The sequence below is a fragment of the Arctopsyche grandis genome, chromosome 5 (assembly GCF_051622035.1).
Source record: "Arctopsyche grandis isolate Sample6627 chromosome 5, ASM5162203v2, whole genome shotgun sequence".
In the NCBI taxonomy this organism is placed as follows: Eukaryota; Metazoa; Arthropoda; class Insecta; order Trichoptera; family Hydropsychidae; genus Arctopsyche; species Arctopsyche grandis.
The window spans coordinates 27695596-27722328 of record NC_135359.1 but is presented as its reverse complement, the minus strand read 5'-3'; the positions used below and the strand labels follow the sequence as shown (position 1 = coordinate 27722328).

The following is a 26733-nucleotide window of genomic DNA, read 5'->3' as shown; positions in this document are numbered from 1 at the left end:
CTCCCAGTTTGGCGCGTGACTTTCTTTGAGACAAGAAATGGCAGTTTTGATTGAGCCAACGGAGGTTGAGCCAATGGAGACGAAACGGAAGAGGAAGCAGAAGAAGAAGCCAACACAGTCACAACAGAATCACGACTATCAGGACCATTTGAGCAGGCAGATGTAGGAGAAGAGGCAAACATCGACGTCACTGCCACCGTTTCCATAGAAGATTCACTAATACTTGCAGACGTAGTTTTAATATCAGGCTTCAAACATCTAGCAGCTCCCGTACAAACATCAGCAAATGAAACACTTGGGCGCAGCTCTAATGATGAAACAACGTCAGTGGCAGACATAGAAGTAGTATTAGTATTCGATTTTATAAATAAAAATTTATAAATTTATAAATTTTATAAATTAAAAAAAACATACAATTATATAATATTAGAAACAACTTACAATTTGGTAGGCGACACTGAGCTCCGGCTCCTCATCTCAACATCGCTGAGTCTGAAATTTAAAAGCGAATGCGATTATTAATAAATCCAAGAATTGATAGTAATACAGAAACAATATATGTATATGTATGTGACTTACTCGTTTGACGAAGATCCCGCCTCGGAGATGGACCTGAAAGAAAAGTGATTGTAATTATGAATATTGTAAATCATTGATAAATAATCATCCTTGTACTGTTCTGTACATTGAAACAACTTACATTTTTGTTGGCGATGCCGAGCGAACGCTCATCATTTCCACATCACTTTCTGAGCTGAAATTGAAATTATTGCAATTAATAACATTTTCCAAGAATTGAAAAATTGTTTTTTAAAAAATTTTATAATTTTTATAAATAAATATATATATATATATATATATATATATATATATATATATGCATGCAGTTAATACAGTCAGGATATGAATCACTCAGATGAGGAAGTCAGATGAGCCATCGATCGATAAAACAATATTGACTATAACGATGATTTCAAAATATATATATATATATATATATATATATATATATATATATATATATATAAAATATAGCATAAAATATTGTGTAGCATTGGATTAAAAAAATCAGCCATATCTTATTTGTTCAAAAAGTCAACATACGGTATACAATATTTACCTATGTACATATCTGGGCCGTCATAAAAATTGTCATATCGATTGATCTGAAAGACCGTTACAACCGATAATGAAAAACAGTTATGATAACGTTGCATTTTGTATCTATGATTCATATAGTAGAGACGCTTGATAGCCTAACGCTTTTACCTTTTTTGCACAAATTTGCTAAAAACGCCATTTTTTGCACCATATCTAACGAATTAAAAAAGCAGAGATGTATTTACATGCTTTTTCTACAATGCCACTACTATCTTCCGTCAAGTAAGTGATTGTGATTATAATATAATAGTACTGTCTAGAATATGAACAATAGAAGACGTGGAACCAATGATATTTTATCTGATAACTGTAGATTAAAAATCTCTTCACAATATTACTAATACGGTCGACTCATATAATTTAACTAGAAAATAAAATATCTTTTTTTTTACAATGCTCCTCTTCTATATATCACTTCGCTCATTGTTATTACAAGACTCTTCTGTATTTCACTTCGCTCATTGGTCTGACAACATATTATACTATATCCTACATTCTTCCGATCGTTTTAAAACTTTGCCATTTTGGGCGTTTTGGTCAACGATAAATATTTAAATCAATTCCGTCAGTACGATGGTGAAAAATAATCGTAATAGACACGTTTGAAAATGCAAAAATTTTGACTATCTTGACGTTTAGTGGTCAGTAGCCTTATATATTTTCCTTTCCGCCACCCTCTCGCTTTGTCAGATTTTAATTTTTTAAACGCCTATAACTTTTTCTTACACTATATCTCATAATTTAATCATTTTTCTATTTCATGAAAATGAGGCACGCTAAAATTTATCATTTTATTAGTATCGCTCGTTTTACATGTGTACAGTGCTACTTACATATAAATTATACGGGTGACCGTCACCGCTCCGAATATTAAAATGTCGAAAATGTTCGTTTACCATGCATACATATGAAAAATAGTTAGTATATATATACATATACATATATATAACAGTGGCGTGCGGTAAAAGTCTCTCTCCCTCCGTCGTACATCCTCACTTAATTTGCGCGAGCAGGAACAAGAGGAACAGGCTTTTCCTCCCGCATCCTGCGCGCGCGCATTAAACAAGGCTGTGTGACTAAAAAAGAGATAATTTCACCGCATGCCACTCATATCTAATCTATAATTTGGAAAGAGACTTTGTATGTATGTAAATATCCTTGGTCGTCGTCTTCGTCGTCTTCGTCGTCGTCGTCGTCGTCCGTAGATCGGTGACGTCATCGAACACGTGATTCGATTTTTTTTTTTTTTTCGATCCATGGGCGCCGATTTTTTTTTTCGTTTCAATGGATTCACCCCCGCGGGGGCGCAAGGCGAGTAGTTTCATGGGGCCCCGCCAGGGGCGCCACAAGGGGCGCAGCCCCGTGGGGCTCAAAAGGGGGCGCCACAAGGGGCGCAGCCCCGTGGGGCTCAAAAGGGGGCGCCACAAGGGGCGCAGCCCCGTGGGGCCCCGAAGGGGGCCCGGGGGGCCCAGCCTCATGGGGCGCAGCCCCATGGGGCTCAAAAGGGGGCGCCACAAGGGGCGCAGCCCCGTGAAGCCCCGAAGGGGGCGCGGGGGGCCCAGCCTCATGGGGCGCAGCCCCATGGGGCTCAAAAGGGGGCGCCACAAGGGGCGCAGCCCCGTGGGGCCCCGAAGGGGGCCCGGGGGGCCCAGCCTCATGGGGCGCAGCCCCATGAGGCTCAAAAGGGGGCGCCACAAGGGGCGCAGCCCCGTGGGGCCCCGAAGGGGGCCCGGGGGCCCAGCCTCATGGGGCGCAGCCCCGTGGGGCCCCGAAGGGGGCCCGGGGGCCCAGCCTCATGGGGCGCAGCCCCATGGGGCTCAAAAGGGGGCGCCACAAGGGGCGCAGCCCCGTGGGGCCCCGAAGGGGGCCCGGGGGGCCCAGCCTCATGGGGCGCAAGCCCTAATAGGCATTAACTAAGGGGGGCGAAGCCCTAGACGGCAATTAATCATGGGGGCGCGGAGGGGCGAAGCCCTAAAAGGCAACTGATCATGGGGGCGAAGCCTTAGACGGCATTTAATCATGGGGGCGCGGAGGGGCGAAGCCCTAAAAGGCATTAACTAAGGGGGGCGAAGCCCTAAACGGCAATTAATCTTGGGGGCGCGGGGGGCGAAGCCCTAAAAGGCAACTGATCATGGGGGCGAAGCCTTAGACGGCATTTAATCATGGGGGCGCGGAGGGGCGAAGCCCTAAAAGGCATTAACTAAGGGGGGCGAAGCCCTAAACGGCAATTTATCTTGGGGGCGCGGGGGGCGAAGCCCTAAAAGGCAACTGATCATGGGGGCGAAGCCTTAGACGGCATTTAATCATGGGGGCGCGGAGGGGCGAAGCCCTAAAAGGCATTAACTAAGGGGGGCGAAGCCCTAAACGGCAATTAATCTTGGGGGCGTGGGGGGCGAAGCCCTAAAAGGCATTAACTAAGGGGGGCGCGGGGGGCGAAGCCCTAAAAGGCATTAACTAAGGGGGGCGAAGCCCTAAACGGCAATTGCTCATGGGGCGTGGAGGGGCGAAGCCCTAGAAGGCAAAGGCTCAGGGGGGCGCCGAGGGCGAAGCCCTAGAAGGCAAAAAAAAATTTTGATTTTTTTTTTGATTTTTTAAAATTTTTTTTTTTAATTTTTTTTTTATTTTTTTTTTATTTTTTTTTTAATTTTTTTTTTTTATTTTTTTTTTATTTTTTTTTTATTTTTTTTTTTAATTTTTAAATTTTTTTTTAATTTTTTTTTTTTTTTAATTAAATTAGCTTAGTCATGTTTAAGCGGTTTATATTATAAACACTGAGCGAAGCCGGGTAATACAGCTAGTCTAATCTATAATTTGGAAAGAGACTTTGTATGTATGTAAATATCCTTGGTCGTCGTCGTCGTCGTCGTCATCGTCCGTAGATCGGTGACGTCATCGAACACGTGATTCGATTTTTTTTTTTTTTTCGATCCATGGGCGCCGATTTGTTTTTTTCGATTCAATGGATTCACCCCCGCGGGGGCGCAAGGCGAGTAGCTTCATGGGGCCCCGCCAGGGGCGCCACAAGGGGCGCAGCCCCGTGGGGCCCCGAAGGGGTCGCAGGGGGGCGCAGCCTCATGGGGCGCAGCCCCATGGGGCTCAAAAGGGGGCGCCACAAGGGGCGCAGCCCCGTGGGGCCCCGAATGGGGGCCCGGGGGGCCCAGCCTCATGGGGCGCAGCCCCATGGGGCTCAAAAGGGGGCGCCACAAGGGGCGCAGCCCCGTGGGGCCCCGAAGGGGGCCCGGGGGGCCCAGCCTCATGGGGCGCAAGCCCTAATAGGCATTAACTAAGGGGGGCGAAGCCCTAGACGGCAATTAATCATGGGGGCGCGGAGGGGCGAAGCCCTAAAAGGCAACTGATCATGGGGGCGAAGCCTTAGACGGCATTTAATCATGGGGGCGCGGAGGGGCGAAGCCCTAAAAGGCATTAACTAAGGGGGGCGAAGCCCTAAACGGCAATTAATCTTGGGGGCGCGGGGGGCGAAGCCCTAAAAGGCATTAACTAGGGGGGGCGAAGCCCTAGACGGCATTTAATCATGGGGGTGCGGAGGGGCGAAGCCCTAAAAGGCATTAACTAAGGGGGGCGAAGCCCGAAACGGCAATTAATCTTTGGGGCGCGGGGGGCGAAGCCCTAAAAGGCATTAACTAAGGGGGGCGAAGCCCTAGACGGCATTTAATCATGGGGGTGCGGAGGGGCGAAGCCCTAAAAGGCATTAACTAAGGGGGGCGAAGCCCTAAACGGCAATTAATCTTTGGGGCGCGGGGGGCGAAGCCCTAAAAGGCATTAACTAAGGGGGGCGAAGCCCTAGACGGCATTTAATCATGGGGGTGCGGAGGGGCGAAGCCCTAAAAGGCATTAACTAAGGGGGGCGAAGCCCTAAACGGCAATTAATCTTTGGGGCGCGGGGGGCGAAGCCCTAAAAGGCATTAACTAAGGGGGGCGAAGCCCTAGACGGCATTTAATCATGGGGGTGCGGAGGGGCGAAGCCCTAAAAGGCATTAACTAAGGGGGGCGAAGCCCTAAACGGCAATTAATCTTTGGGGCGCGGGGGGCGAAGCCCTAAAAGGCATTAACTTAGGGGGGCGAAGCCCTAGACGGCTTTTAATCATGGGGGCGCGGAGGGGCGAAGCCCTAAAAGGCAACTGATCATGGGGGTGAAGCCCTAAACGGCAATTGCTCATGGGGCGTGGAGGGGCGCAGCCCCGTGGGGCCCCGAATGGGGGCCCGGGGGGCCCAGCCTCATGGGGCGCAGCCCCATGGGGCTCAAAAGGGGGCGCCACAAGGGGCGCAGCCCCGTGGGGCCCCGAAGGGGGCCCGTGGGGCCCCGAAGGGGGCCCGGGGGGCCCAGCCTCATGGGACGCAAGCCCTAATAGGCATTAACTAAGGGGGGCGAAGCCCTAGACGGCAATTAACCATGGGGACGTGGAGGGGCGAAGCCCTTATCGGCAACTGATCATGGGGGCGAAGCCCTAGACGGCATTTAATCATGAGGGTGCGGAGGGGCGAAGCCCTAAAAGGCATTAGCTAAGGGGGGCGAAGCCCTAAACGGCAATTAATCTTGGGGGCGCGGGGGGCGAAGCCCTGAAAGGCATTAACTAGGGGGGGGCGAAGCCCTAGACGGCATTTAATCATGGGGGTGCGGAGGGGCGAAGCCCTAAAAGGCATTAACTAAGGGGGGCGAAGCCCTAAACGGCAATTAATCTTGGGGGCGCGGGGGGCGAAGCCCTAAAAGGCATTAACTAAGGGGGGCGAAGCCCTAGACGGCTTTGAATCATGGGGGCGCGGAGGGGCGAAGCCCTAAAAGGCAACTGATCATGGGGGCGAAGCCCTAAACGGCAATTGCTCATGGGGCGTGGAGGGGCGAAGCCCTAGAAGGCAAAGGCTCAGGGGGGTGCCGAGGGCGAAGCCCTAGAAGGCAAAAAAAAAATTGATTTTTTTTTTGATCTTTTAAAAATTTTTTTTTGATTTTTTTTTTGATTTTTTTTTTATTTTTTTTTTATTTTTTTTTTAAATTTTTTTTTAAAATTTTTTTTTTTTTTAATTTAAATTAGCTTAGTCATGTTTAAGCGGTTTATATTATAAACACTGAGCGAAGCCGGGTAATACAGCTAGTCTAATCTATAATTTGGAAAGAGACTTTGTATGTAAATATCCTTGGTCGTCGTCGTCGTCGTCGTCGTCCGTAGATCGGTGACGTCATCGAACACGTGATTCGATTTTTTTTTTTTCGATCCATGGGCGCCGATTTGTTTTTTTCGATTCAATGGATTCACCCCCGCGGGGGCGCAAGGCGAGTAGTTTCATGGGGCCCCGCCAGGGGCGCCACAAGGGGCGCAACCCCGTGGGTCCCCGAATGGGGCCCGGGGGGCCCAGCCTCATGGGGCTCAAAAGGGGGCGCAGCTTTATGGGGCACAGCCTTATCGGCCGCAGCCTTATGGGGCGCAACCTTATGGGGCGCTGTCTTATGGGGCGCAGCCTTAGGGGCGCAGCCTTATGGGGCGCTGCCTTATGGGGCGCCGCCTTATGGAGCTTAGCCACATGGGGCCCCGAAGGGGGCGCAGGGGGGCGGAGTCTCATGGGGCCCCGAAGGGGGCGCAGGGGGGCGCAGCCTCATGGGGCGTAGCCTTATGGGGCGCTGTCTTATGGGGCGCAGTCTTATGGGGCGCCGCCTTATGGAGTTTAGCCGCATGCGGCCCCGAAGGGGGCGCAGCCTCATGGGGCGCAGCCCCATGGGGGCGCAGCCTCATGGGGCCCCGAAGGGGGTGCAGCCTCATTGGGCCCCAAAGGGGGCGCAGCCTCATGGGGCGCAGCCTCATGGGGCGCCGCCTTATGGGGCGCTGCCTTATGGGGCACCGCCTTATGGGGCGCAGCCTTATGGGGCGCTGTCTTATGGGGCGCAGCCTTATGGGGCGCCGCCATATGGGGCGCCGCCTTATGGGGCGCTGCCTTATGGGGCGCCGCCTTATGGGGCGCCGCCTTATGGGGCGCCGCCTTATGGAGCTTAGCCGCATGGGGCCCCGAAGGGGGCGCAAGGGGGCGCAGCCTCCTGGGGCGCAGCCCCATGGGGTCCCGAAGGGGGCGCAGCCTCATGGGGCGAAGCCCCATGGGGCGCAGCCTTATGAGGCGAAGCCCTAAACGGCAACTGATCATGGGGGCGAAGCCCTTGACGGCATTTAATCATGGGGGCGCGGAGGGGCGAAGCCCTAATAGGCATTAACTAAGGGGGGCGAAGCCCTAGGCGGCATTTAATCATGAGGGTGCGGAGGGGCGAAGCCCCAAAAGGCATTAGTTAAGGGGGGCGACGCCCTAAATGGCATTTAATAATGGGGGCGCGGAGGGGCGAAGCCCTAAAAGGCATTAACTAAGGGGGGCGAAGCCCTAAACGGCATTTAATAATGGGGGCGCGGAGGGGCGAAGCCCTAAAAAGCAACTGATAATGGGGGCGAAGCCCTAGACGGCAATTAACCATGGGGACGTGGAGGGGCGAAGCCCTTATCGGCAACTGATCATGGGGGCGAAGCCCTAGACGGCATTTAATCATGAGGGTGCGGAGGGGCGAAGCCCCAAAAGGCATTAGTTAAGGGCGGCGAAGCCCTAAACGGCAGTTAATCATGGGGGCGCGGAGGGGCGAAGCCCTAAAAGGCAACTGATCATGGGGGCGAAGCCCTAGACGGCATTTAACCATGGGGACGTGGAGGGGCGAAGCCCTTATCGGCAACTATTGTTCGTGTCGTGATCGTGTACAGACGTTGATTACGTGTGTGGCGATTTGGACAACGAAATTGTAACAATTAAAAAATTAAAAATAAATTTGTAATATATAATTATGTGTACGTCCTAAGTGTATAATAATGGCATCAGAACGCATAAGTGAAGTAATAACAATTGAAAAAAAAATTATGGACATTTTGACCACAAAAACTAACAGTATATCAAATGACAATAAGACATTTTTAATTACATCAGTAAAAAAATTAGTTGAATATATTTGTAAAAATGAAAATAATGATAAGGAACAATTTTTGGATGTAATATGTGAATTAAGAAGTGAATTTAAAAATTTGAAAAACAATATACAAAAAGACATAAATATAATAAAAACCAACAGTGAATTAAACATTTTAAAAAGTGTAAATAAGAGTGAAAATAGTTTTAGTTATGCAAATGCACTTAAGAAGAATAATAAAGACATAACAATAATTGTTCCGAAAAAAATCCAAGAAACGGACAAGACAAAGGAAGAATGTAAAAGTTTAATAAACCCTAAGGAACTAAAAATAGGAATACAAGGGGTTAAAAAAATCGGTAAAGGGGGCATTGCTGTAACGTGTAACAGTGCACAGGATAGTATTAAATTAATAAAAGAAGTAGAAAATAAATTAGGGGAGAATTATAATGTTAAAAGAGGGGAATTAAAAAATCCCAAAATTAAAATTGTAGATATGTCGGAGGAACTTACAAGTGAACAGTTGGCTGAGTGTTTGATGAATCAAAATCAAGAAGTTATAAATGATGGTGAACTGAAGGTGTTAAAAATATGGAAAAGTAGAAAAAATAATAAATATAATGCGATAGTGGAAGTAGATTGCAATACATTTAAAAGATTTATTGAAGATGGAAAAGTAAATATAAATTGGGATAGATGTAGGGTTTTTGAAGAAATTAATATTCTAAGATGTCTAAATTGTTACGGATTTAATCACAAAGCGGTGGATTGTAGAAACAAGGTGACATGTGCGAAATGTGGAGAAGAAGGGCACAAAAGCGAGGGATGTAACAATAAAATAATAAAATGTAATAATTGCTTTAAAAGTAATAATAAATTAAAATTAAATTTGAACACAAATCACGGACCGTTGGACACTAAGTGCAGTGTATATAAAAGAAATATAGAATTAATGAGAAATAGAATTAAGTATAATAATATATAGCAACCACCAAAAGGTATCGGTATAAATGTACAAAGTTTTTTTGCTCACAAGGATGAGGTTTGGAGTTTAACTGTAAGTCAAAAACCATTATTTATAGGTTTAAGTGAAACGCATGTAACTAGTGATTTTGAAGATTTTGAGCTGAATATAGATGGATATTGTGTTTTGAGATGTGACTCTAATTCTAGACATACGGGTGGGGTACTATTGTATTTAAGGGATGATTTAAGTTACGGTAATGTAATAGTTAATAAGGTTGATGGTGAGTTTTGGACAATTGGTGTGGATCTGCTTGTGAATGGAGTTACTGTGTTTTTGCTAGTAATTTACCGCTCTCCGAATGGTAGAAGTGGAAGATTTCTTAAATTTTTAGAAGAATTGAGTGAAAGAAGTATAGATGTGAGTAAAAATATAATTATGTTTGGGGACTGGAATTTTAATTGGTTACAGACAGAAGAATTTTATGTAAAAAAGTTGAGAAATTGGGTAAATGAATTGGGTTTTAAACAAAAAGTGACGGAAGCAACGAGAGTGAATAATTTATCAAGCTCTCTCATTGATTTGGTTATAACGAATATAATGGATCTGCGGTGTGAGGTGAAAGATGTACCGAAAATAGGAGACCATTCTATTGTCAACATGTTTTTGGGACAGCGGTTTAGTAACGGAGGACTTAAAAATATGCAGGTGACTGAAAGAGAAAACATTGATTATCAATTGATGAATGAATTGTTAAAGGAGTGTGTATGGGGAAAGGATGGTGATAGTGTGAATGAAATGTGGGAGATAATGTATCGTAATATAACATATTCTAAAAGTAAATGCGTAAAAACCACAAGAATCATGCATAAGCATAAGCTGAAACCTTGGTTTACCAAGGAAGTAAAGGAAAGCTTAGTTGATAAGAATGTTAGTTATAAAAGATATAAAATTATTAAGGCTATGGATGGAATCCAATTAGAAAAGGCTTGGTTAGAGTATAAAAGAAAGAGGAATAAATGTGTGAATGTTTTACGTAATGCGAAGAGGGATTGGCATGAAAGAAATATTGATGGTGCAAAAAAAGATCCCACAAAAATGTGGCGAATAATTAAAACTTTGATTTCCGGGGGAAAAAATGTTTCTTTGAATGAATTAGAAGTCGAGGGAGTAGTATATAATGATAAAGAGGATATGGTTGAAAGATTGAATGAGTTTTACATCAATAGTGTGAATGATATAGTTAATTCAATACAAACAAGGCATAATAGTGTGAATGATGATATTAACTTGGGTTTAAATAAGTTTGAAAGGTTTAAATTAGTGGAAATGGAGGGATTAAATGGTGTATTGAAGGGCATGAAATCAGTTTCTAGTATGGATGGATTGACTCTAGATATTTTAATCAACACTTGGGATATGGTTGGACCTCAGTTACTGAAATTAATAAATGAATCGTTAGAAGTGGGATCCGTCCCGGATGCATGGAAGGTGTCTACTATTGTACCGGTACCAAAGGTTACGGGCACACATAAAGCCAGTGAAATGAGGCCCATCAATATGTTACCGATTGTTGAGAAGATGCTGGAGGAAATCGTTATGATTCAATTGAAAGAGTTCATTAGTATAAATGATTGTTTGGTTGTGGAACAGTCTGGATTTAGAGTGAAACATTCAACAGAAACCGCTATCCAATTGGTGGTTTCTGATTGGATGGAGACGATGGATGAATCTAGCATGGTTGTTGGAGCAGTTTTTCTAGATTTTAAGCGAGCGTTCGAGACAGTAGATAGGAATATTTTATTACAAAAATTATATAAGTTAGGAATAAATGGTATAGTATTAAAGTGGCTTCAATCATACTTAAATAATAGAAGGCAAAGAGTAAAAATTGATAAGGTGTTATCCTCTGAATATGTAACACCTCATGGAGTGCCGCAAGGGTCCAAATTGGGACCCTTATTATTTATATTATATATAAACGATATTGTTAAGGTAATTAAGATGTGTAAAATACATTTGTTTGCAGATGATACATTGATATATATAATTGGAAAGAATGTTGATGTAATGTCTGAGATTTTAAATATAGAATTAAATTATGTGAATGACTGGTTGTGTGAAAATAAATTAAAGTTGAATGTGAATAAAACAAAAATGATGTGGTTGAATGGTAAAAATAAAAATATATTGAATGAAATTAGAATTAATGATAAGTTAATTGAAAAAGTTGAAAATATAAAATACTTAGGTGTATACATAGATTCAGGACTAAATTTTAAAATGCACGCTGACTATATAATAAAAAAAATGGCTAGAAAAGTTGGTGTATTATGTAGATTAAGAAATATTTTAAGTAAAAAAAGTAAAATTTTAGTGTTTAATTCAATTGTCTTGCCACATGTGGTTTATTGTGCCACTGTGCTTAATTTGTTTAGTGGCCAAGATTTAGAAAAAATGCAAAAAATACAGAATAAAGCTATGAGAGCTATTTTGAATGTGAGTAGATTTAAGAGTATTGGAAGTATGTTAGATGAATTAGGATGGATGAGTATTAGAATTAGTCTAAATATTAGTACATTGTCTTTTGTTTATAAGTTAGATCATAAGTTATTACCTAAGTATTTTGATGATTATATAATAAGGAATAGAGATAAACATAGTTTTTATACTAGAAATAAGGACAAACTAGTTGTAAGTAGAGTAAGAAAGAATAAGACGGCTGGGGGTGTTTTTCACAGGGGTGTGCTCATGTATAATGCCCTCCCTGAGTGCGTCAGGTCTGCTAAAAACATGGATGCATTCCTGCGAGGTGCGAAGAGACACCTCTGTGAGGGACAGTACATATAAGTTAATTATAAATTTTAGAGTTAAGTATAATAATTAAGATGTATTTTTTTTTAAATTAGCTTGATAGCTAAATATATATAAATAAATAAAAATAAATAACTGATCATGGGTGCGAAGCCCTAGACGGCAATTAACCATGGGGACGTGGAGGGGCGAAGCCCTAAAAGGCAACTGATCATGGGGGCGAAGCCCTAGACGGCATTTAACCATGGGGACGTGGAGGGGCGAAGCCCTTATCGGCAACTGATCATGGGGGCGAAGCCCTAGACGGCATTTAATCATGAGGGTGCGGAGGGGCGAAGCTCCAAAAGGCATTAGTTAAGGGGGGCGAAGCCCTAAACGGCAGTTAATCATGGGGGCGCGGAGGGGCGAAGCCCTAAAAGGCATTAGCTAAGGGGGGCGAAGCCCTAAACGGCAATTAATCTTGGGGGCGCGGGGGGCGAAGCCCTGAAAGGCATTAACTAGGGGGGGCGAAGCCCTAGACGGCTTTGAATCATGGGGGCGCGGAGGGGCGAAGCCCTAAAAGGCAACTGATCATGGGGGCGAAGCCCTAAACGGCAATTGCTCATGGGGCGTGGTGGGGTGAAGCCCTAGAAGGCAAAGGCTCAGGGGGGTGCCGAGGGCGAAGCCCTAGAAGGCAAAAAAAAAAATTTTGATTTTTTTTTTTTTGATTTTTTTAAATTTTTTTTTTTGATTTTTTTTTTTTATTTTTTTTTTTTATTTTTTTTTTAATTTTTTTTTTAATTTTTTTTTTTTAATTTTTAATTTTTTTTTTTTTTTTTAATTAAATTAGCTTAGTCATGTTTAAGCGGTTTATATTATAAACACTGAGCGAAGCCGGGTAATACAGCTAGTATATTATATATACATAGTACTGTTTACCATGTACCCTTTTTTTTATCTTTCTACTTAAGATCTTTCGATTTTCGATATTTGCCTTCCGATATTTGCTTTTTCGGTCTTTTCACTTTCGGTCCCGTTAGGTAGACCCACATTATAAATATGTATGCTACTTTACAAAACTACTTAAAATAACCTGATTTAAGGGATGCATGGTAGGTAATCAATGAGATCTGCTTGACGTTTTTAACCATGTTCATTTCTAGATATTCATATATTATATAAATACATGTGTGTGTGTGTAGTTCTATGATATTTTTTTCGTTGAAAATTATGTGTACTATCAACAAATTGGTAATATTAACTTTCATCACAAATTTATTTTATACTTCTGAATACTATTAATGATTGACACAAGTTTTTCTTTACACTTGAAAGTTTGGTTTGAAAGTTTCTGAAATTCATTTCCTCCCACCTGTTTCAATTTCAAGATTATGATTTCTATAATGGATGGATTTCTATTTGGATGTTGTTCTAAAATGATGTATTTGTTGCAGGTCTTATCGCCGATTAAATAATTGATTGGATGAGATCAGAGCGTTTCAAATATGGACGAATCAACGAAGATAGCCTTCGTGTGGTTAGCGATGATATTCAGCGCCGCAATGGCACACACTGACTTCACTTCGGAGTGTCCGGCACCATGTGAATGCAAATGGTTGTCCGGCAACAAAGCAGCCACCTGCGTGGATCTTACAACCATCCCAAACAAATTAAGTAGTGATATCCAAAACTTGAACGTATCACACAACAAGTTGCACGAAATCACTCAAAACGCTTTCGAGGAGGTGGGACTGGTCAACTTAAAGAAACTCTATCTGAGAAGTTGCCAAATTATCACCATACATAAAGACGGCTTCAAAAACTTGAGAATCCTCATTGAAATCGACTTGTCCAGAAATAATATTCAAATTCTACACGCTGATACATTCAGCGACCTCGAAAAGATTCGGATCATCAACCTGGGCGACAATCAGTTGGAAAAGTTGCACAATGGCTTATTCAAGGAATTGCGCTTCTTGCAAAATGTTGATTTGATCAACAACCATATTCACACAATAGGAACTGACACATTCACAAACTTGCCAAAGTTGATAACGGTGAACTTGAGCTACAACAATTTGACTCACATGAATTTCGATACTTTCCACAAGAATGTATCTTCACTAACGAGCCTGGTGCTTCGAAACAATCCCTGGAATTGCGATTGTAACCTTCAATCCTTCCGGAATTGGATATCCGAAAAAAACCTGTACACCCACCCGACATCTTGTGCAGAGCCTCCAAGACTACATAACAGAAACTGGAATGACTTGGCATCTGACGATTTCGCCTGTAAACCCAGAATCATAGAACCCGTGCATGGTACTGCCATGCAAGCAACTGGCGAAAATATCACTATGACGTGCAAAGTAATGGGAAATCCCAAACCAGACGTCACTTGGGCTCAAAATACCGTCACAATTGATGGAATGTCCAGAAAGTACGCTGATAATAGGCTGGTGATCAGACGTAGTGATCTCGATTTGACTGTCTGGGTAAATTTGACTATTATCAATGTTAGATATCAGGATAGAGGTGACTACACTTGTGTTGCTAAAAATCCTGGCGGATCGGTAACCAGCAGTATTTCTTTGACCGTCAACCGCGTCCAAGGTATCGTGGGAGCTGGAGTGGGTGCAAACGAAAGTTTGTTCCTCATAGTTGGTCTATCTGTGGGCGCTGTTATTTTGCTAGTCGTCATTGTTCTGTTGTGCTATTGCTTCTGCAAAAAGAAAGACGTAAAAAGGCACATCAAATCAGACATGCATTCCTCGAATGGCGAAGCTTTAATCGAAGGGTCAGTAATTACAGAAATGGAGAAAAGCTTAATTACTACAGTAAATCCATTGACGAAACCACCTAGACGTTACGACGCTCCTATTTCCACAGGTAGTGGAGGAACTGAAATGTCTGAACTGAATAAGACCCTCTTGGATAATGATTCAGTCTTTGGTAATTATCCTTATTGTTTAATTTTCATTTTATTTAAATTTAATATTTGATTCCTTGCCTTAGACTTAGATGACAATGAGGTACTATAACTTGTTTTATTTTTATTTTTTTCAGCACCCAATGAAGATGAAAGTAGATCAATGGATTTTGCTGATCACCATGCCAAACGCTCCCGGGATCCAATCAGCGTCAACACTATCGGCCGAAGTGACCAGAGAACTTATCCACCAGATCTACTCTCTTTCCCACCTAGAGGCGAACAAGCCTCTCCTGCTGCCAGCTCTGCGTCTACGGCACCAGACAGCACCCGCTTACCCCAACAGATTCAGCAACAAAGTCCTATGCAATCGCCCATATACGGAACAAATCCAAACCATTACAAAACCATCTCTCACTCTAGGTCTCAATCTCCGTTCACTTCACCGTGTGCCCCAGCTCCGGCACCTCGCATGGGATATGTTACCATTCCAAGAAGACCAAGGATACCTAGCTGGGCAAGCACGGCAAGTTACATGACAGTGGTAGCACCAGTTGAAGGAGTGGAACCAGTATACGATAACTTAGGGCTGAGAACAACGGCAGACGGTAGCTCAGTGCTGTCACTAAACAAGGCAGGCTTGGAACAACCGCTCTCTCCTGGAAGTATGAGAGGCCGTCCATTACCTTCAACACCTGGAAGCTATCAAGCGCCAGTAGCTGTGATGTATGCTCCTATTGAAGAACAAGAACAGGCACCGTCCCCCGCACCGAGCACCCCTTATAGTTCAACGTTGCCCAGAATAGGTAACAACTCGATGCATTTCCAACTGTCACCATCTCTACACGATTTAGAGCAGAGACCTAATCGTTTAAAAGAAACTTCAGACTTGGCAGCCATGAAGAGGTTTGCACTGGCCGATAAGAATCAATCGTACATGTCCAACGGATCGGCGTACGACGCATCGATGAACGAATCAACATACGATACCCTGCCTTCGTCTAGAAGTGGCAAAATCCCCCCTAGACCTCCACCAAAGCCTAAAAAGAAGAGTCCATCCGACCCGAACGGACCACTGTTCGAGGACGAGGGTGAGGACGGTACGGAAGTCTGAGACTTGCTGAAGCTCGTCATGCAGGCTATACTGGTACACTCATAATATACTTTAACGGTATCAAAATTGGTGCTTTTATGTCGTAAGCTAGTTTGAAATGACTATAAAACAATCAAACAGTGTACATAAATACTGCAAGTGATGAACGGAACCTAAAAATATTTTTGTCAGATAGTTTTAAACGTGAACCTGTGTGCCGACGGATTGTATTGGGTGATATATTCAAATTAAAAACGTTGATCGTGTAGCAATTACGGATTTGTACATACATAGTGTATACATCAAAAGTTGATTGTACTTTTTCCATTGTGACAATTCCCGAAGTGTACATTCTCTAATACGTTTTAATAAAAGTATTTATTGACCATTCGAACTACAATATTTATATATTATTCAATTTGTAACATTACTGCATGTTTTATTAATTCAAACATTGAAATGTATGTACATAGGAGCATCATTCTTTCCATTGCATTTATTTGGTCGATTTATATATACATATATATATTATATTTAATACATGTATAAGAAAGCTTGTTTTTATAAATAAACATTGACTGTGTGTATTGCTATTGATATGATTAAAATATACTTTTTTTAATATTATTTTCCTTATCATTTTTAGTATTATTTCTTTTGATTTTTATTCGTATGTACGAGTATCTGGCAATGGTAGGTATCGTAGATAACGAAAATGCTAATTTAAAGCAGTTGTTTGGTATTCAATATATATACCAACACCATATGAACTCTATGAAAATGCTGTAATGACTTATTGATACAGCGTTTCGTGTAAAGTGGCGCTTTTGCATGATAATCACTGTTAATTCATGTTATCGATTAATTTTTATAACCAATTTGTAGCTTTTCAATATACTATATATGTACATATACCACTTAAAAAAGATCTAATGCCTTTTTTTCATTTAAAACAATCATTCTACGCCTTTCGCTTCCATTGCCTGACGAATATAGTATTATATTATAGAATTGCAGAGTTATTTGTCTTCCACTATCATTTTCGTAATCAAACCTTTCCAGTAACACTGTACTCGGAATATTTTAAAGTATTAGACATGCATGAACTGTTGGATGATTTAATTTCTATCGCTTTACACATATACGTATTCATCCTTTGATGCATCAAAGATGAGTCGATTCAAATGAAATGTGCCAAATATATAAATTTGTTGTCGGACCCGTCGCTATGCTCCTAAGCAACTTGTTTTAATTTAGTTCTCTTTATATTTTGACCAGATATTTCAACGTGTGTAAACTGTGTAAATATGTATAAATCACATAAGACTATAAGACTGGATTGTGTATATACAAATACTAGCTAGGAAATTATTTTATTACTTAGCAATATTGCCGTTTATCGTGTAATTATTGATATAATAAATACATATAATTTAATCTATCAAAAAAATAAAATACAATATATAGATTTTCTACTTTATATCTCGTATTTGTTTTGAATATATATGTATATTATTATGTTAAGAAGATAATCTATGACGCATTATATTTTATGTAAAGTGAAATTTTATTCAAAGGATGAGAATTCGTTGTATTGTATTAAACGTACATATTGTTGGAAAAAATATATATATAAAAGATGTTATTTTTTTTTAATGGTATAGATTTTCGAGACAGCGCTGGCACGTGATATTTGTCGGTAATTGGTACGATTTTTTCAACTTTGAATATTTAATAACAAGATACTACTGTAATTCTCCATTCAGAGGCTTAATTTGAATAGATTTTGAATAAAATGTTAAATAGATAAATAATTTTGTATTTCTTATCGAGCGAAAGTAGAATAATTTTACTTTTCTGTATAATATAATTTGCAGACTGTATTCCGAATGTTACTATATACCTAGCTAGATACGATAAATGTAACACGAGGACTCCTATATAAGTTGTATACTTTGTTTTGACGTATATTATGTGATTTTGAAGTAACCATTGATCGGTCCAATCCTTAATTAATTAAAAAAAAAAAAAACGTTAATATTCTGCTCCAAAGAAAAATTACAACTAACTCTCGTACGTACGTATGTATACATTTTTATGAATAGAGTCTATAGAACTTAAAATTTGAGGTAACTAAAATACTGTGCATATTGTAAATATTTTTATATTATATCAAAACTAATTTTAAGTTTTAACAGTACGTTGAAATTGTAAACAATAATTAATTTCACGAAACAAATTCTAAGTTGCATCGCTTCTATTGAAAAAAAAAATAGTTTTATAAATATACTATACATACAAAGAAAAAGAAAATCATTTTAAAATGAATGTGTTCTTTTTGCCATTATGTAAAAAATATGATTAAAATATTGATATAAATTAATGGTGTTTTATTTGAACAATACTATCACACTATCTTGTCGTATATATGTATGTTTATATTTGAGATTAATCACTTCGGACAAATAAAAAAAATAGCAATGAGCAATCTGCAAATATGGTTTTTGTACGTCACTGAAAAAATAATGAAACTCATCGAATACTAAAAATTATTTTATAATCGAATAATTTTACAACCTATTTTATAAATGTGATCACAACTTCAAATACAATACATGATTTTCTATCTCATAATCGTAGACATCAAATATCATTTATTTTAGTTAGGAAAAAATATACACACACGCATACATGTGATTAAACTAGCTTCTAAACAGACATACGAATTGAAAAACTAACATTTGATTGAAAAATTTTCGAGTTCAAAATTTAAAGCTTCGCATCGACTATCGGCTGGAATAAATGCATCAAAAACGTGTAGGCATACAAAACATATGTATGTATGCACGCCAGTGTAGCCGTAACAGACAATGAAATTGCAATTTCAAATTATCTATTAAACCACTTCTAATTGATAACTATATAAGTAAATATACAGAGGATTCCGCTTAAATTGGAACGCCGATTCATTAAGTCAACCAGCTATTCGGGACAAATCCCAAACAAAGAAAACAATAGTAATCCTTCGCATTAGCTTATTAGGACCAGCCAGTTATTTGGGACAATTTTTTTTTTGCTGTAATAAAACGGAATCCTTTGTATAGACTAAAAATAAAATTTACATTAAGTTTGTGTTAACATTTTTTTTTGTGTAGAAATATGTTACGTATTTATAAATATATATAAAATAAAAAACTATATAATACATACATATAAATATGTATATGTATGTATGTAGATCTATAACGAATTTAAATTCTTTTTCGGCTATTTACATTTTCGTATAAAAAAATTGTGCTAACATTATGTACTATATAGTGTGGGGATCTGAAACGTTCACAATCCGTATTTAGAATTAATATTTTTTTATCGGCCACATTACGAAGAAATATTAAAGATAATTCTGATAAAGCACTATCGAAAATTGTGTCAATACTATCGGCATACAAAAAAACGATCCAAATAAAAAGGTGACACAATTCAATGATAAATACAAAATGCATATTACATAGAAATTTTGAAGCAATATTTTAAAAAAATTTGAAAACGTTTGGAAGATTTGCATTATAAAAGAAAATCATATTTAAAGTACAATTTGGAATGACTTAAAAGGTCAACGTGCGTCACTTTAATAGAAAAGACACCTCAAACAAATGTAGCCTTTACAATTACATACATAATTTGTCGTCGATAACAACAGGAAATTCGATAAAAACTAACACACACTAAAGTTCGTCTTAATTGTGCATACGTTAGATATACATTCATATGTAGATAGCCTTTCCCAGCAAATCAACTGCATATTCATCAAAAAGACGGATGTTATTATACTGATAATACAATCATGACGCTGATATTACAATTATGACGAACACCAACGTGCATCAGATCCAACTAATCAACAATAAAAATATATATATAATAGAATGTATCAAATAGTGAGAGCATCGAAGAACAAGTACTCGGAATATAAACTAAATGATAAACCAAATTGGAATCGTTGTAATGAAAGAAATTTGGCAAGTAACACGGATTTACACACAGTCGGGCGACTTATGATTTGAAATGTCTGTATGTGTATAGTTTTGCGTAATGAGACTAACCCTCGTGAGTAATTTGCAACTTCATAAACTTATTTTATAAGACACTAGTCGAATTGCTCAGACGTATGCAAGTTGGAAACAACTTTATAAATAAAATTCGGTTCGGCTTCGTTGTACCAATTTGCAATTTCTCGACACTCGTTTTCTCAACTTTTCATCTGCTTAAGCAGGAGTTTGTATATTGTATAGAAAAATATTTCTTGTATACATGTATTTAATATACGAGACATATTGTGATCATTCATAGATTTATAAACTTCAAAATATTTAATTAAATCGTTTAAAAATGAATTCCTACATTTTTTTTTGTATACATGTATTTAATATACGAGACATATTGTGATCATTCATAGATTTATAAGCTTCAAAACATTTAATTAAATCGTTTAAAAATGAATTTCTACATTTTTTTTTGTATACATGTATTTAATATACGAAACATACTGTGATCATTCATAGATTTATAAGCTTCAAAACATTTAATTAAAACGTTTAAAAATTAATTCTTACCACATTTTTTTAATTATCTCGCAAAATAAGTATTTCATTGCGTAAAATATTTATATATGTGTTTTTTATATATATGTACAAACTCGTCTGTGAAATACACCGAAAAAATTGAGAAAATGAGTCTTGAGATATTGCAAGTTGGTGGAACGAGTAGAACCAATAAAATTTAACAATAATATACAATAACTCAATAATAATTAAATTTATAAGTCTTCTTTTATATTGCATGTAAAAACGATAGAGAAAATTGTACATTTCAAAATATTACTATTGAGAGTTGCCTTTATTACCCAAAACTATGTCCATTATATCATTCAAAGTTCAATTCCCTGGTGAATTCCCGAACAAATTGAATCAATATAGACCTAAATAGACAAAGTAATTATCTTTCACAACTTCACAATGCTGATTTCTAATAACTTCATATAGAATTTCTTCACTTTTCGGAATGGTCGGCCATATTAGATCATGGAATATTTTTATATATATTAAAATAAACCTAGAAAAGTAAATTCACACATTATTACATACATATATATATATATGAACTATTCAATAGGTGGAAAAAACTACAGACATTTCGAATCAAAAAAATATTCTTTACCCCACCGTTTACATACAGGTACGGGAAAATTAACTAAACAAATAATCGGTAGCCTTCTGCATGTCCCAGTGGCAGGAGGAGAGAGCGATGACTGCCCTCGTGTGATCCACTCCCATTTCGGTGAGAGCGGTCACCTTGTTCTGCAAGTCGGGATGAGCGTGAGGCCCACCAGCGTAGAGATGAGTCCAAAGACGGGCCGTAGCTTCGAATAGACTCGGATCTGACTTGTACTGCGTGGCCACGACGGCGTCTTGAGGATCGTCCGGCTCCGGAGCGCACAGCAACGCCTGCAAAGAGAGTAACATGGTGCGAAGGGTCATGGTGGCCGCCCACTCGTCCTTGAGGATGTCCAGGCAGATGGCTCCGGTGGCCGAGGATACGTTCGGATGCCAGAGACGAGTCACGAAGCGGACTTTCGGGGGCTCGAAGGGATATGCCGGGGGCACGTCGATGTCGAGAAGGAAGCGGCCGCCTTCGTATGGAGTGTCTGGGGGTCCGGAAATGTCGCCTCGGAGTTGGGCCCAGGTGTCGGCTCGGGGGCGAACGGCGACTGCGCCCCCCGCGCCCCCATCTCCTGCGCCCCCTTCGGCCCCATCGCGCCCCACCTCCAGCAGTTCTCGCTTGATGCGGTTCATAGCCGTGTACACTGCCATGATGACAGTCGTTTAGTGACCAAATGTTACGAATGCTCAACTCGTACTGTCAAACTGAGCGCATGGCTGCGAATGGTGCGCTTATTGTCGTTTTGTGATTATTTTGTCAAAATATTATGATAATTAAATTGTATTTTTTGCATAAAACATTTAATCGTAATCCATTAGCCAGCAGCATAGCTCGGACGTTAAGCTTCTGCTTACCGTCAAGAAGGTGCCGGGTTCTATCCCTGAATGAAAATGAATTTTTCAGAGTATGCTGTTGGTCAGACCTGGATTTGTGACTCCAGGTTGATCGTTTCCTATCAGAGTTTGCCAATTTTCTCTGATTTCATTGTTGAAACGGTTCCCGGAAAAAAAATTGGCTAAAAAATCCTTCCTACCTACTATGTCACCACTATTTGAAATTTGATGGATGTACAATAAAAATTTATGTACAATTCATAGATGTCTCGTTAATTTGCGAGTTTTTTCAGTGTCTCGCAATTCAACGACTTATAATAAAAAAATGCTGCCTTTGTATTTGTAATTGGCCAGGAAGGCGCATTGGGATTTACCTGTAAGGCCTTCCTGGTATATATGTAAAATAAAAAAATAAAAAAAAAAATAAAAATTTGGGTGTAATAGTAGTTTTTATATTTTCTAGGTTATATTGTAATTAAATTTTCATAAAATTCACTCGGTGTTTGTAATATAAACCGCTTAAAGGTCTGTTCATACCTAGTCAGCACGTACCGACTTCAGCAGGTATCCGGCCGTACGAAAAGTATTCTTTGGTACATTTTGTATGGGTATATTCATACCAACCGTCACGTTTACGCCACGGCAGGCTTACAGCAGTACCCGACATATCCTGTTCATACCTTACAGCAACATCCGTCAACGTATCGTATCCGTTTTTTTGGCCATCGTGGAAATATACACGCGAATTACGTGCCATGAGTCTGCCGCTTTGCTGTTTTTGACCAATTATCGATAGTGACAGTTGACAGCTGTTCAATCTTTCGACATGGTTTTAGCGCAAATATTTAAAAAATATTTTACGGAAATATTTTTAAAAATTTTGTCCATCATCCACAAGCTCCTTATACAGTGTCCAAAACTCTCCTTCGGTTTTTCTATTTTTTTAACATGGGATGCACATCAAAACGCCTCCGTGCTTTTTTATTGCCTTCTTGAGCTTCTTCTTCCAACAACAACGCGGTTATACATCATTTTTCGTTCGATAAACGCCGAAACATTTTTGCTGACTTGTATTCTGACGCGTAGCTATGAATGCACGTGTATGCATTCATATTGCAAGTACTCGACAATACGACGTAAGCAATATTGCGCCGTATCGTCATGGCCTCTAATATATAAATAAGCCGATTTTGCCTTGCACTCGGCCAAATTGCTGTAAACGTGACGTGACCGCGACGTGTAGGTAGATATGAATAGAAATGTAATAACATGACATATTTGAAACGGAGTCGTGCAGTGCTGAAGCCGTGCAGTGCTGTTAAGTATGAACAGACCTTAAATTGTATTTTTTGCATAAACATTTAATCCTAATCTATTCGGGCGTAATATTAGTTCTTATATGTTCTAGGTTACATTGTAATTGAATTTTCATAAAATTCACTCGGTATTTGTAATATAAACCGCTTAAGAGGGCTGTACACCCGAAAACTTAATTTTGTTACCGTTTCTTTCTTCGATATATTTGAGTCGTCGAGTTCCAAAACCCGGTATCTGCATATTTGGTCAAAACGGAGATAAAAATGTATTCCGATTCTAGGAATATTTTCACACAATACTATATACTTGAATTCTTTCTAAAACCAAGTTAAATGACTAAAAAAATATATTTAAAATCTTGTTTTGTTCCAAAGAACGGCAAAAATTCTCTCTGTTTATTCGAATTAACGGCAAACCTGCCGACAGCCAATGGTAGCGTTAACACTAGCGGTATCTACCGTGGTATTTGATATCTATCAACTATCGCTACCAATCAGATCACTGCATATGGCAAGATGGCGGCCATTTCGGACGGTTTTTTTCTCTACCTGGGGTGCAACTGTCATTCCGCATTTCCTTCGTAATTGCTGTTATCATGGACGATCTGTATCAAAGTATTGAAAAAACCAAAGATGGAGATACAAGAAAAAAAACCATCCGAAAGAAATCGTGAGCAAAGGAATGGAATCGCCGTGAAAGGACAACTCGGGAACAAACACCGGCAAAATCGTTTTCAAGTCTTAATATTCATTTAATCTCAAAAATTTTCTAAAAAACTGAATTGCAAAATAGCTTTAAATCGTATATCTTCCATTAAAATAAAACAATATAATTTATATAATATAATTTATAATTTATATATATATATATAAATATATATATATATATATATATATATATATATATATATATATATATATATATATATATATATATATATATATATATATATATATATATATCAGTGGCGGCTCGTGATAATTTTTAGTGGCGGGGCTGCACTGAAAAGATGTCTAAAACATGTCACCATAATTGTTCTATCATGTCATAACAGTACGACCATAATTGTTCTATCATGTCATAACATAACAGTTTTGGCGTACGACCACTTACATGTGGATTTAAGTACTATTGAAAAATACCATTAACGGGGAGCGTCCAAACGCGATGAAGATTACGAAAAATACGCTGCTACTCCAGTAAGATTGCTAAAAAAAATTCGCGCTTGCTGGTTTCGCGACCCGGCTTTCTCAACAACTAAATTAAGTTGATGAGCATAACAGTGAACGAAGTGTGCATTTTTATAAGTTGGTTTCAAAATTTTCTGTACACCTCCCCTCTCTCCGTTCATTACAGCGGCACCGTCGTAAGTTTGAGCAATAAGTTTTTCATTGTCATCGTTTAAAACTAGTTTTAATTGTTCAGTAATGCATGCGCTCTTATTTTCCGGATTAAAAAAAACCCCAAAACCTTTCAAAAACTTTACCCCCTAATTCGTAACGAAAAACATTAACCTGTTGACAATGTATCGATACATCGGTTGTTTCATCTGCCATAACAGCTAGATAAGTTGCTTTTTTTATTTCAGCACTTATTTGTTCCCTACACACGTTCAAAATAAAATCTAAAAGTTCATTTTGAATAGTTTTTGATGTCCCTTTAAAAACCGAAGAAGTTTGAAAATGTTTTTTTAAAGAATCGTCGAAATTTTGTGAATATTCTAGATGCCCCCGAAAAACTCCTGTATTTTTTGAATTATCTGTTTCATCGTGTCCCCTCATTGGCATTTCAAATTTACCGCAAAATTTAATCAATAATTTTAAATAAAACATCCCGATTTTTTTTGACGTTTTCGTTATGCTTATCTATTTCCCGCCGACAAGCTTCGCTTAAATGGGTTTTTATATTAGCCGATCCAAAAATCGTGATATTACACACATTTTTTAAGTGTTCGACACTTCCCTCGTGTTATTTAATTTTATCGTTTAAATGTTTTAAGTCAATAACTCCTGTTTTATAAATGTCTGGATTAAATTTTCGCGAGTAACTAAAAGATCTACTAGTTGCAGGTTGTGAAATAATTAAATTGGGCGTGAGGCAGCCTAATGCTTTTATAGCGACTTTTTCGGTAAGTTCTAGTCGCGAAAAGTGCAAATTTTGTAAATATTTTACTGAATTCTTTTTTCTTCCATTTTTAAAAGAAAAAAAATCTTAATATATTTAAATAAAAATTACGAGAAAAAGTTAAACAGATTTGAAAAAAGTTTGCTGTTATCAAAATGAAAACGACTCACCGAAGTTTTGATGAGGGATCGTACACAACCAATTAAGAGTAACGAAAACGAATAAAGCTGTGATCGTGCGATTCAACTAATCAAATGTAAGATCAAGCGCGCGAAATCTTACACAAACTGACAGATGAATGTCGTTTAACAGGCGAAGGCTGCCGACTATCCAGCCCAAAACGCCAGAGTGAGTGAAAGAGAAAGAGCTATCTGCAGTTGCAAATAGCTCTTTCTCTTTCTCGTTCCGCAACTCCGGGCTGCGTGGCGTTCAGGGCGGCGCTGTAAAACTTTACAGCCAGTACAAAAACATTTTAATTCATCTGTCACCATATAAGTTAGTGGGGTCTTCGAAACGGTCAACATTACTTACAATATTACCCTTTTGGATATGGGTGATATTGTAAGTAATATTTACTCTGTCGAAGGCCCCAATAGTTCGTCCATCCAACTAATAAAAAATATATCATTAATAAATAAAATATTAAATGTATTATTAATATATTTTAGAATTTTATAGGAGGGGCTGCAGCCCGGCAGCCCATTAGGACGAGCCGCCACTGATATATATATATATATATATATATATATATATATATATATATATATATATATATATATATATATATTGAGTGAATGCGACAGTTGCGCTTCGACCAGATAATAAGTATTTTAAATCGACAAAATCGAGGTTTCGTATTCTCCAATTTTCTTCTCCGAAACTGGACCAATTTAAAAAAAAATCATCATCTGTATAAAAAAGATATTTTCTATGTACCTGTGTGCGTATTTTTTTTTTAAATCGACCGTTAAATAAGCACGCTGGATTCATTTCGTGGGTGTAAAAAAGAGGCGATTTTATAGATGTTTGGCGGCTCCTAGCTCCTATAAAAAATAACTAATCAAAAAAATAAAACGATAGATGCATCCCAATGGTGGATATCCATAACATATTAAAAAATAATTTCTCTAGTGCCATAATTGAGGAAGGGAGAAGTGTAATACGTTTGTATGGATAATGCGCTGGTGTCCAGCCCTCTTAAACATGAGTAATCTAATAGTAACCATTTTATTAAATTTATTTGAATAGTTTTATTTATTCGGGGCCCCCGAATCTTGGGGGCCCCGAAATGGGCCTTTGCTACTAAAATTTACAACTTACAAATTATTATCATTGCGAAAGCCAGATATCTGTAAA

General features: G+C 39.2%; 1 protein-coding gene and 1 pseudogene across 4 annotated transcripts in view; one reads left to right on the top strand and one right to left on the bottom strand.

Annotated features, from left to right (window-relative positions):
* LOC143911513 (uncharacterized) overlaps positions 1-18146 on the top strand; it is a 312973-nt gene extending 294827 nt beyond the window's left edge. Inside the window, exons 1-3 of one of the 2 annotated variants that reach the window (XM_077430407.1) lie at positions 1214-1383; positions 13316-14813; positions 14928-18146. In XM_077430407.1, the coding sequence (XP_077286533.1) occupies positions 13367-14813; positions 14928-15904 (2424 nt within the window). In that variant the 5' untranslated portion in view covers positions 1214-1383; positions 13316-13366 and the 3' untranslated portion in view covers positions 15905-18146. Of the gene's footprint in view, positions 1-1213; positions 1384-13315; positions 14814-14927 lie in introns of those variants that run through there. The other variant, XM_077430406.1, reaches the window with a different exon arrangement.
* A 2548-nt stretch (positions 18147-20694) lies between these two features.
* LOC143911515 (ubiquitin-conjugating enzyme E2-22 kDa pseudogene) lies at positions 20695-21801 on the bottom strand (annotated as a pseudogene). Of its 2 annotated transcripts, none has more exons than XR_013260578.1 (2): positions 21074-21801; positions 20695-20995 (listed from the first exon to the last, which is right to left on the bottom strand). The product of XR_013260578.1 is annotated as a ubiquitin-conjugating enzyme E2-22 kDa pseudogene, transcript variant X1 (transcript). The 2 variants fall into 2 exon arrangements; XR_013260579.1 differs by having other exon boundaries at positions 20696-20995; positions 21101-21795.
* Between the last annotated feature and the right edge of the window lie 4932 nt (positions 21802-26733).